Source organism: Colossoma macropomum, unplaced genomic scaffold, assembly GCF_904425465.1.
Source record: "Colossoma macropomum unplaced genomic scaffold, Colossoma_macropomum, whole genome shotgun sequence".
Taxonomy (NCBI): domain Eukaryota; kingdom Metazoa; phylum Chordata; class Actinopteri; order Characiformes; family Serrasalmidae; genus Colossoma; species Colossoma macropomum.
In genome coordinates, this window is record NW_023494800.1 from 36,305,748 (window position 1) to 36,318,030 (window position 12,283).

A 12,283-nucleotide genomic window follows, 5' to 3' on the forward strand; every position below is an offset into this window, starting at 1 on the left:
TATCATGAGTTTTTTTTTTTAATAAAAAAAAATGCTGTTCCATGTTTTCATGTCACTACTGAAACATAGTTGTAGTCTGTGGGCGGAGCCTAGTTTTAACCACACCCCTGTATTTTAGAGCAGGAAGTGAGGCTTTCCCTTATGGCTACATGGTGAGCAGTTAGACCCCATTGTACTCAAAACAAAGGATTAGACCCGGCTTATTTTAGCCAACATCCGATTCATTAAAATACACCTGAAATCCCTAAATTAAAGATCTCTTATAGTAAAAAATAATACATTTTCAGACACTGTATGACCTTAACGTTTTACATGCATTTTATAAGACTTTTTAAGGATTTGTGGGAACCCTGTATCAGCTGTCTGTTTAATTTGGGGAAACCCTTGTATAAGAGAACACTGGCGGTTTAAGAACCTTGTTAATACTCTTTAAAAGGGTTCACAGATGCTTTATGTGCCATGCAGAAAGAGTGGTTCCCCTTTTGATCTAAGATGTGCTTGAGCTTGCTTAGCTCTGCTCTCATAGAAAACCAAAGAAATACAGGACTCCCACCCACTGCCAGGTCCGTCACTACTCACTGTTCCAGGATCTCATTGGTCATCAGTCAAAAGAATTATCCAATATCTCTTATTTTCACTGAAGCACAAAAAATAAATCAGAGCCAGCATCGATCATTCGCACACACAGAGTAAACAATAAAGTCTCCAAAAGCCGCTTGCCTTTGAAAAAGGATTCGCTTTATTTACAGGTTTGTTTTGGATGATCCGTAGATAAAAATGTAGAGAATGCTTTGCCTCATTGAGCCAAAGGTGCAACTCCGCTCTCTCCCTCTCTCACCGTTAATTTCTGTCAAACTCTCTGACGGAGAGCAGTGGAACAGTTCCAGCTTTGTGTCTGATTGTGTCCACGTCCAGTTGTCTTCTCCTCAGTGGCTCTCCCCCTTCTTCCCTACAACCTACATCACACAAACAGAAACACAACAACGTTAATCCTGCAGCTGCCTCTAAACCACACACTCAGAGATCCACTATTAATGCTTTATTTGAATCATCTTCACATCGACTGGCTCTAGTTTGTTCTGTAACTACTGTATGAATGTGTATGGGCCAATATCATAGATAGTTTGATGTAGTATGTAAACACTGTTAAAGTTTCAAAACATGCCATTCACTCCCCAGTCTATACACTCTGTATATGGAAACTAGAGCCATGGGTTCAATACAAGACTTTTAAAGTCTTAACAGATTATAAAAGACTGAGCATCTCTATACACTATACAACTGATCTTTGCGCATTTTTTTCAGCGACTGAAAAACTGAGATCAAAAACTAAACGATTAGGGATCACACAATACGCAACTTTTAAGCTGTTCTCCCGTTAATAGGAGACGCAAATAAACAAACATGGAGCGCTTCGCTGCTGCTGTTTTCTCTGCCGTTTCTACTGACACAGTAAAGAAGCAGCAGGTAAACATGTTTAGGCTCAGGGATTTAAAAATGTGATCAGTGTGATAATTTTTAGAGATTTAGATGTACATAAACTCGATCATGCCTTAAACTCAGCTCATTGAAAAGCTTCGCTCCACACTTGAGAGACTTTTTGCCGTTTTTCTTTGTTTACTTGCTGTATTTTCTTCTTTTGTGCTCTCCGTTTTCATTGGCTGTTGCAGAATTCTGTTCAGATTGAGTCTTTGACCAGTTACACTCAGATTACACTCAGAGTCGGGCTGAAAAAACCAAACATGTCTGATAAACTCCGACTGGTCTGAAACGCGATCAGGAGGTAGTAAATCTGAGTCTGCGCCCCTCACACATGACTCGACTCTCTCTCCGACTGACCCAAAAATCTGCAGACTAGAGCCGACAAGCACAGACTCAGCTAGACTGAGAATCGGGGCAAAAGTTGTGTACTGTAACCTTGGCTGCACAGCCTGTTTTGAATTCACTGTTTTTTGTTATGTCACATAAACCAACACAACTACATATATCCGCTTATTCCACCTACAGCAGTTTAACTCCGCCCACTTGAGGTTATAAAGAGTGTTTAAGTCTGGACCGCATTTTGAATATGACAATACAGGGCAGCCAATCAGAACAGAACTCATTTACATAAGCACAGTAACAAAAACAGCCTGTTTGATTCTAAGGGGTAAAGAAAGGTTAGAAACTGCTCATGCAAAAATGTATTAGGACTGTTTTTGGTACATAAAACCACACAAATATTCGTTAAAAAATAGAAGAAACGTACAATTTGGGCTCTTTAATGACCTTGTGGACTTCGAGTGGACACTGGCCACTTTGTGTTGAGAATTTAAGCATCTAATAGATGAAAATGATACCTGAATGGGATCTATATGAACATAAACAGGAACACGGAGCGATAATGACTTGTGAAATATTCATTTTTTGTTAAATAGATCCATATCATAAAAAACTAATTTTCCTCACTCTTTTAAATAAGAATCTGACGTAAAATGTAAACGCTGTTCACGGATCGAAATGCACCAGTCTATACAGTCCATATATGGAAACTAAGCTGCAAAAACAGCCCGTTTTGAATGCACTGTTTTTGTGACAACACAAAAACCAACACATCTCCACAAATCCAGTTAGCCCTTCCACAATGAAGTTATATGGTGTGTTTCAACCCAGACTGCTTTCTGAATGAGGTCAGCCAATCAGAACAGAGCACAGTCTTACTCGTTTGAAGTCGTTCATGTTGGTGGCCTGTACCGGCGTTCCTATAAACGTCAGATAGTTCACCTTCGTCGTCTCCTCGTCACCCAGGTTTGACTTGATGAACAGCTGCAAACATTCAAGACAAATAAAAGCATAAATATTGACTGGTGCCTCAATGAAGTTCAATGAATGAAACGTTCTAGTTCTTGTAAAATGCATTCAAACTCCCTTATGAATCTGTATTCTGAGCCTGTGTCTTGCAGTACAGTAGTTTCATATGAATGGTCTTACGAGGATGTAAGTCAACTATTTAACTACTGTCATCATAATGTTGCCATCAAGCTAGACTTTCTTTCAGAGCAGGGATCAGCACCCCATTTGTTAAGAAGGGCCATTTTGTCCTTTCAACAAAAATCAAACCACCTTGGGAGCCACAACATTTTATGTCTATTTTATTGAAGTAACGTTTTACCATCTTGGCTGTAAATATATCTCAGTATGTGCTGATGTTCTAGTATATACTAAAAATATTATATGCATAAAAACACAGACTGATTTTGCTCTGCTTTAAGCTTTAGCTCAGCTATAGCCGCTTTTCTCGCATCTCCAGCAGGAAACTTTTCCTCAAGAGTAGAACAGTTTCTTGTAAAATGTCTCTCAATGTTCGAGTCCACCTTAAATGGTGCCTGAGGCGCCAGAATGTAACTGCTGCACAATATAAGGTGGAATGGGAAAATTGAAACAAGAAGCTGGCGAACGAGTTCATCCTCACAACTTTTTTGTGTTTGACAAGTTTCTCGCTGCAGATTAAACGTATTAGGAAACTAGCTGAGTGCTTACGAATGCAAGTCCATCTCCAAATTACTGATGTTGCCTTTTTGTTGGCCACTAGCTTGGTGAGATTGTTGTCTGTGTTGCTATGGTGACCAGCTGTCGAACCAGAGCCGACCCCTGTTTAGAGCCTGTTTGTGTGACATTAGTACATAAAGATACATGATTGTGTCCAAAAATGTGTTTGTGTGTTTTTTTACTCTGTAATGCTACTTCTTTCAATTTTAACAACAAAAAACACAGCTGCTTTAAGAATGGAGGCATAAAAAGCTAATGACACACTGCATCCACCAAGACAACTAGGTAGATGGTAAGGAGATACAATTACAATTAAATGTTTAAAAAAATCTTTTTTGATGTCTTTACATAAATCAAATGGTCACTCCCATCTCCACCAACTTCCCTGTTAAACGAATCCCAATAGTAGTTAAATGGAACTTGCTTTTAGGAGCAGGTTTCTCGTTTTAGTGGTCAGAAGGGTCAGACATTCTCAGACTGCCAATTAGTCATGACCAGCTAACAGCTTCCAAACCGAACTTAAGAAATTCATTACATTATATAATAACATACAGTCACACTGTTGACGTTCTGGAACTTGACGTATCGGAGCGAGATGAGGCCGTCGTCTTTGTAGTCTTCTTCGGTCAGCTCCAGCATCTGTGTGGGCTCGCTTCTCTCCGCATCGTCGAAGTCCATAGAGCGCGGGAGGTTGATGAAAATCTTCACACACTTCGGGGCTTGAGCTGAGGGAGCGAGAGGAGAAACAATCAAACTCATCCCTAATATAGACGTTAACCACAGCATTAAGACTCTCTAGAACACTTGAGAGTCTGACAGTTTGGGCAGGAGACTGCTGACCCTTTCAGTCTGGGGGCAGGCATCAGTGCAGCTATGGAGAGTTTTTCAGTACTGTGCAAAAGTCAGAGACCACCCTTTAATCACAAAATATCTCTTCTCAGTGTTCAGTGAGTCACTCTTTCCCTTTATTCCAGCTTCCATTCTTTTCAGGAGACTCACTTTCAGTTCCTCAAAGAATCTGCAGACACACCTCCAAAGTTCAGTCTTAGAAGCTGGTTGATCATTTTCTGAAGTAATCAAACACATTCAGTGGTGTTGAGGTCTGGACTCTGGGGTGGTCAGTCCATCGTTCAGCTTCTTTGTTTGGTGTGTCCGTCTCCTTTTCTCAGTGAGGTTCTTCTTGATCAGCTACACATCCTTTCAGACCCACAGCGCTGAGTCGTCTTCTCACAGTGAAGGGATGGACAGAAACACCTGTGGATGTTTTCAGATCTGAAGCAGCTTGATTTTCTCCTCTCTCTCAGAGATGAAAGCTTTAAGTGCTGTTAGTCTTCTTTTGAGATTATCTTCTGTCTAATATCAGAAATATCTCCTCTTATTCTCCAGGGTATATTTCGGTTTGTCCATCTGAATTTACATAACCAAATTGTAAGGCAAATTATTCAGTAACTGCATGAAATAAATGTAAATTTTATTTATTTACTTTTTTTTTGTGAAAGTTCCCCTCAAATTAACAGTAAATGTGTTTTATGATACACATATTGCTATATGCTTACAATTTACTGCTGAAAGCCAAAAATCTTAGACGCTCTCTGTATTATTTTATAAAAATATTTTTTACAGCGCTATTTTTTCAGCCCTACTGAAGAGACGCCATCTGTTTATAGTTTATAGCCCAGATTTGTGGAAAAATGGGTCGACTTTCAGTAGAAAATAAAAATTGTGGGTTCAGCTTATTTTATTATAAGGGTTTAAAATTACATCACCCATCTATTTGACTGGAAAGAAGACAGTTACAGCTCTCATACGACCCCCACCTTTAGAATGTAGCTTATGAAATATGAAAGTTATGAGAAAATATCAAAGTGCGTTTTGGAACCACCGGTGGTGTCAAGGAGTTGAAAAGGTTAAAAGTGAACAACTTGCTCTTAATTGAATAAATAATGGGCGTTTTCCAACTTTTGCACAGTACTGAATGATGTAAATGTTAGAGCAGTTTAGATCTCTTGTTTTTAAAAGAACATGTCAGCTTTTCCCATATTCAGCATTACTGATGACTAATCAACTTCACTGACTGATTGTTGCAGACATAATTTGGTGGTTTCCTAAACCTTAGTCACATCATTAACAATCAAATGATTCTAAAGGAAAATTTGGTGTATTAAAGCAAGAAAAAAAAAAACTGTGGTGTTCAGGAAGACATGATGCCTTAGATGACCCAGCTTTTCCAAATCTTGCAAACAACAGACGGCTTACCCAAGTCTGAGGACTGCAGCTTCATAGAGAAGAGCTTTACAGGCTGAGTGAAGGCAATCGTGATGAGTAGCTGCAAAGAGAGAGAGAAACTTAATACACTGTGTATTAGACTCCACACAGCTGCAGCGTAAACTGAAAGCTCTCTCATGAAACTGAGACTCAAAGCATTAACTACTGCGATTCAATTCCAAAAACGTATACTTTAACTTCAGTCTTACGACACAAAGCTATGAAGCTTCTCAATATGACCATCTTTCTGAAACAAGAGTGTAATAACTACAACTTTTGCCACATTAACAGTATCAGATTTCATTATCATAATGCATAATGGATTAATACTGTCAGAAAAATAGATTTTCTTCAAGACTAGTAACATATCATGTAGTACAAGGATGGAGATGTGTGGGTAATTCATCCCTGAAAAAAAAAATATTCCTTCAACAGTCATCAGCGCTGACAGATGACTAAAGTGAATGGGGAACAATAATAATAAAAATAATAATAATAACAATAACAACAACAACAACAACATCAACAACAATAAACCAGGCATTCTGAGCTTTTCCTATCACTTCATTTAATGCATAAACAGCCTGATAATCAGCTGAACTAAACGGTAACCATAATGCAGCAAAACCCACTTGATGTGGGTGATAGAGTACATGATTGTTACTGTGATAAATAAATAGTTTTCAACTATGTATTGATGTTTCACCCGTTTCTTTTAAGATAATTAATTTTTGCAAATCACCCCCTTGGAATTATAAGGCTCTATCTGACATTTTTGTCAAAATTGATTTGTTCACATGTTCGTATTCTGTGACAACGTCTTAAAAACACCTCACATAATGTTAAGTTATGCATTTGTGGACTTTATTTAGAAAACAACAAAGTTCTATCTCCAAAGTCAAACTCAAACTTAGTTCTACAAGGTTTTATCTGAGAGTCAATGGACACTTCAAATACACACAAGAGAACCAATCAGGTCTCTGCTTCTTTGTCATGTCGCCGCTCTGCTCAGTGACTGCGGGAAACGATTATAAAGCTTTATGAAAAATGAAATCATTTTGCTGAAACTCTGCCTGTCTTCTTACAGCTCTTTAAAACAGTCTTATTGCCTCAACTTTTATAAGTATTAAGACTTAAAAGTAATTAAACAGTAAACATTTGAACTGATAGGGTCTTAATTACAATATAAGCATTAATTTCATTCCTCCATCCATTTTTTCTTTTTCTTCTTTCTCCCAATATAAGACATTTTAGATTAAAGTCAACATCTCTGATATAAAAGAAAACCTCATACTGTCTCTACGCTGAAAAACGTCACAGAACACATTAAAATGAACTTTCTGATATATGCAGATGCTCTGTTTCAACACTATAAGTGTTACAAAACAAATGATGAGTTTATGAAATTATGAGTCTGTTTGTGTACCTCAAAAATCATTGCATCTTTTTATGTTTTGCCCCATAGAACCTTATAATTCCAAGCAGAAAGTGAGTTCTCAGGATTATAAGGTTCTATCAGCATTGACCTTTCTGAAAAACCCATTTACAGATTTGATAGGGTTTTGATATTGTACATTTAGAATACATTTAGGATGTCTGTGATTTTCATGTATGAAAGAGACGTGTTCACATATCAGTTTTGCTATTTGGAATCCAAAATCTTTGAAGATCAAAATCTCAGAACTTCTCAGAACAGAGGTAGAACCTTATTATTCCAAGGATACAAAATATTGAATAAAAAAGAAATCACTGTGGTTTCAAACACACTGTTTTGCTGGTGCATTTTGTCCATTACATTTTTAAGTATCATGTTGTTCCATTTTTGCCCATCTTTAGACCACACTGACAGTTACCACTGTCTCCTAATAAGAGTAACGTCAGACTAAATGAAGCAAAGTGAAAGTGAAAGCTTGTGGGACTCAAGATGTTTTTCAACAGGCTTCTGCAGCTCTGCTACTCTGTACTGAACAGGAACTCTGTATAGCTTTTCTCTATAAACAGGAACACCTAGTTATCATCTAATACTCAGTCAGCCTCATCTCCTCTCTCGCTGGCTGAAGAGAAAATGAACCAGCTGCATATCAGACATAACGGCTTACCTGTTCATCGCAGTCTGATTCAAGGTAGGACGAGTCCTTGATTAAGCAGTTATCAAAGCCGCAGTCGTCACTCTCGTTAAGACACTCGCATCCAGCTTTATTCACAAATGGCATGAGGTCCATCTGCACACACACAGATAAGCACACACAAAATATAAAGAGCTGTATTGAATCTACTGCAAATATCAAGATGTGGACACTCTGTGGACTGAAGCTGAAAAAAAAAGACATCGAGTTCCACTACTTATTTTGCACACGCATTTCGGTCACACCCATTTCGGAATATTTTCGTCCTCTCAAAAACTGGGTACAGATGTCGTCGTCATCATGCTTGCAGGGACTTTCCTTTCTGCTTGTTTTTTTTGCTGTACTCTGCACATCAAGAAGGATGTTGTGATTTCAAGTGATATCAAAGCTGTTGTGGAGTTCTTGGGTGTGCCCTCTCTTAATAATCAGCTCTTGCTGAGCATCAATCGCTTTGTAGAACTTGTGAAATAGTTCCACGTGGACAACACCTTCACTGTTTGGATGCGTCTGTGCTCTCTGAATGAGACAAACTCAATTTCATTTAATTTTTTTAGACTCATTTCTCATTTTTATTATCATTAAAACGGATTGCATAGTCTTATTTTGACATTTCATTGCACGCCTATTAAACCCCTACTTTTTCGGTCAATATTTTCAGCCATTTTTCTCGAAAGTGCCCTTTTTGACTATTTTTGGCAGCTAAAAACGTAGCACATCCCTGTTTGTTTTTTTTTATACTTAAAGCGCAGTTTCTTAGAGAACACTGTCAGTACAGTGTTTGCTCAGACTGAAGACGAGACAAAGCAAATATGGCTTTAAGGAACAAATAAAGCTTTGCCATGTATACAATCCTGTTATTTGACATGAAAATCAACTTAGTACCCAGGACTAGGCTTAATCTGTGCCTGGAAAACCGACCCTTAAATGTTTCAGCCCTCAAATTACAGTTCATTTGTTTTTTTTGTTTTTTGGGCATCGCCGTGCTAACTAGGAGTGGGGGAAATCGGACATGGACGATTCTGAATCAATTCACTAACATCAAAAATAGATTTTCTAATTTTTAATTGATAACATATTGTTGACGGAACGCAAAAGGCGGAACTTCGCAAAGTACAGAAGTGCAGCGCCTGGACAGTCTGTGGCGGCACACTACATTAAAAGCTAGTGCAGGGGTCACAACCCAACTGTCAATAAGAGTCATTTTGTCCTTTCAACAAAAATCAAACCACCTTGGGAGCCACAACATTACCATCTTGGCTGCAAATGTGTCTCAGTACGTGCTGATGTCCTAAAAATATAATACAAAAAAAACACAGACTTACTTTGCTCTGCTTTAAGCTTTAGCTCAGCTATAGCCGCTTTTCTCACATCTCTGGCAGGAAACTTTTCCACAAAAGTAGAACAGTGTTCTGTGAAATGTCTCTCAATGTTGTACTTTTTACGAGGCTGAAGTCGCTTCTCATTCTCCAGCTTCTTGTTCAAATTTTCCCGTTCCTCCTTAAAAGGTGCCTGAGGCGCGGGAATGTAACATCTGCACCATTTAAGGTGGAACGGGACAATTTAAACAAGCTGAAGAACGAGAAACTGATTAGGCTTCACGTTTTTTTAGTGTTTGTCAGTTTCTCGTTGCAGATTAAACGTATCAGGAAACCAGCTGGAGTGATTATAAACACAAATAAGTCCATTCATCTCCAAATTATCCTTGTTTGTCTTAAATCTTTCTCTTTGTCTTTTCGTTAGCTACTAGTTAGGCGAGCTAGTTAGAGCTTTTAGTTGCTACCAACCAAAGGGCCACTGATCAAGTGATGTCAGAGCTTCCACCCAATTCGGAAAGGACGTAGCAAACTACAAACTACGCAACTTTTATAGCCAATGATTTTTATCCGTTCTCAGTCGTTGAGAACTAGGGCTTTCGCGCTATGTTGCATGCTTTGGAGAAGAGATACAGCGTCCCACCTCAACCCCCCACACTCTACAACAAGACCAAAATCGAAGATATGGAATCACTGAATAGAACGGGTAGCACAGCTGTAACGTGCTGCGTGGACACCCATTGAAACAGATAATCGTTTTATAATCGCATTGCAGCCTCTGAACCGTAATCAAATCGAATCATGAATTGCTAGAGATTCCCACCCCTAATGCTTACTGGTTTACTCTGCCCAGGCTTGTCTCACTTTTGCTCTCAAATAAAGAACAAGCACAGCGACAAGCTTAGCTGATGATGCTGCTGTAGGCGAGTTCCCTCATAGCCTATGTATTAGCATTTTTCTTTAGCATCCCCAGGTAGTACAAAACCTTCTGTTCACATAAGAGAGTGCACTAGATTAATATGACCCATACTAATTTTGTTGTAAATGGCCTAGAGTGCAAACTACAGTGAGTCCAAACTCACATATCCTTTAGGAATGTCCGAATCCTCGTTGCTTCCTGGATCATTCTCTACATGCTGTTTGATCTTCTCCTCCAGGCCCGAGGCGTCTGCTCCCTGGTACTGATCCACCCGCACTTTGTTTCGGAAAAACAAGAACGTCGGCGTGGCGGAGATGTTGTTGGCTGCAGCTGTTCCCTGAGAGACGAGAGAAGTGAGACATGGGTTTTGGCTTAAAACCAATGTTTAATATTTTACATGTGGTGCTACTGTAATGTTCTGTATTGCAGTATTACATCCCTCAGCCTCATCAGTTTGACAGAATTCATGATTTTATATAGTTTATCATGTTTGCTTTCATCACACTACAATACAAACATTGGGAATCCCTATGGTGTGAACCAATTCTGCTTAGCCACTGATTTACAGGATAATAAAGACGACCACTTGCATTTCAAACCCAACAAAAATCCACCCTAAAGAAGTTGTAGTTTCCCTAAAGTTCCTTCCACCTTTAAAACACATCAGCAGACGAGAGTTTTTCTATTCTTGAAACCTAAAATGAGCTCTAAAATGGACAGTACATTCTGACCAAGGTGAAATCCTATTCCAGATAAATGATGAAATAGATGAAATAAGGTAAAACACTTTAAATCAACAATCAACTGTAACTCTCAGTGTTGGTCATGTGGTCTGGGAAACCAGCCCCAGATGTTTTGAAGCTGAATCTAAAGATGTACATCTCATCACTAGTTTTGTAGACACCACAAATGTAGACGCAGGATGTCATATTAGTGTTGTGGCCACAAAAAAACGCAGCCTAAATTCAGTCCACTCACCTGACACACATGGACGTCCACCTCAAGAAAGACAACGTGTGGGTACTTGCTGCTTAGCATGTTGAAGGCTGGAGCTATTCTCAGACACGGCTGACACCTGAAAATAAAAGAGCAAGTGTCAAAACGGAAATCAGACAATAATAGGGCGAAAAGAGAGAGAGAAAGGAGCTGGAGCTCAGATTGCCAGGATATTGAACATCCAGCCACAGCAGCTCTACTGTTACTGTACAGTGCACTCCACTCAGCCACAGTGGCTTTACATTGTCTATTAATGCCCAAAACACTGCATTCAGTCTTACTGGCTTTATAATATTAATAACCAATAAACTGACATTGCTCTATTAACATATACCAAACTGTAAAACAGCCTTATGTTGGTTAAGCCGGCTTAATTAAGCTTGTTTCTCTCTTTATTTCTCATTTCCACTAATATTACTGTCTGCCTTCAGCTCCTCACTGCTGTTTTGCTAAGTCATACATAGCAATGTGGCTAGGCTAACGGCTAACACAAAACTCCATTTCTCATCACTTTTTCTAAACCAAGACCTCAAAGCTGACCAGAAACGCCCTTAATTAACCTGTATTTGATTTCGGTTTCGCAGCTGTAACCCCCAGTTTCCCTGCAGCGCTGGTCCGGCGATGCTAAGCTAACTCTCCCTCTCCGCTGAAGGCCTGAAGCCCCGAGCTCGAGTTGCGGTGCTTACCCAGCCATGGTGAACTTCACCACGGCGAGTCTGGAGCCGGCGCCCGTGAGTTCGGGCTGGAACTCGGCATCGTTGGCGATGACCTTCACCCCGACCATGTTAGACAGTATCGCGACTGATCATTCAACTTCAAACAGGACCGAGAAAACAGATCCTACAGTTAATAAGACAGACAGTGTTAACGCAGCAGCGGCTTTGCGATCGCAGACTCGACCGCCTTCTTGCATGGGTGTGACGACACATCTGACCTCGACCAATCAGGAGTCGCCGGGAGCGTCTCAGACCAACGCCGGAGCTTGTTCCCTTGTTCCTTTGTTCCCTTGTTCCCTATGTAGTGAATACTAGCTGAGACATTTTTATGCTTTATTTAACAACGTATAATATACATACAAAGGCTTTTGCAGTTTAACAACATCGAACGGCCAAAAAGTTACAAAAACAATGTTATAT

General features: G+C 39.4%; 1 protein-coding gene across 1 annotated transcript; it reads right to left on the bottom strand.

The window, feature by feature from the left end:
* Nucleotides 1–712: 712 nt before the first annotated feature.
* txnl1 (thioredoxin-like 1) lies at nucleotides 713–12,070 on the bottom strand. Its single transcript, XM_036588693.1, has 8 exons — nucleotides 11,834–12,070; nucleotides 11,130–11,226; nucleotides 10,315–10,488; nucleotides 7,893–8,015; nucleotides 5,785–5,854; nucleotides 4,081–4,253; nucleotides 2,701–2,805; nucleotides 713–956 (listed from the first exon to the last, which is right to left on the bottom strand). Exons 1-8 carry the CDS (start codon nucleotides 11,929–11,931, stop codon nucleotides 927–929), a joined length of 870 nt encoding a protein of 289 aa, XP_036444586.1. The 5' UTR covers nucleotides 11,932–12,070; the 3' UTR covers nucleotides 713–926.
* Nucleotides 12,071–12,283: the final 213 nt, after the last annotated feature.

Excerpts from the sequence above, each read along its gene's own strand:
- txnl1 (XM_036588693.1), bottom strand. The coding sequence starts at position 11,931 with ATGGTCGGGGTGAAGGTCATCGCCAACGATGCCGAGTTCCAGCCCGAA. Across the intron at positions 5,855-7,892 it reads AATCAGACTGCGATGAACAG|CTACTCATCACGATTGCCTT; the intron begins GTAAGCCGTTAT and ends CTCTCTTTGCAG. Across the intron at positions 2,806-4,080 it reads AGAACGTCAACAGTGTGACT|CTGTTCATCAAGTCAAACCT; the intron begins GTATGTTATTAT and ends GAATGTTTGCAG.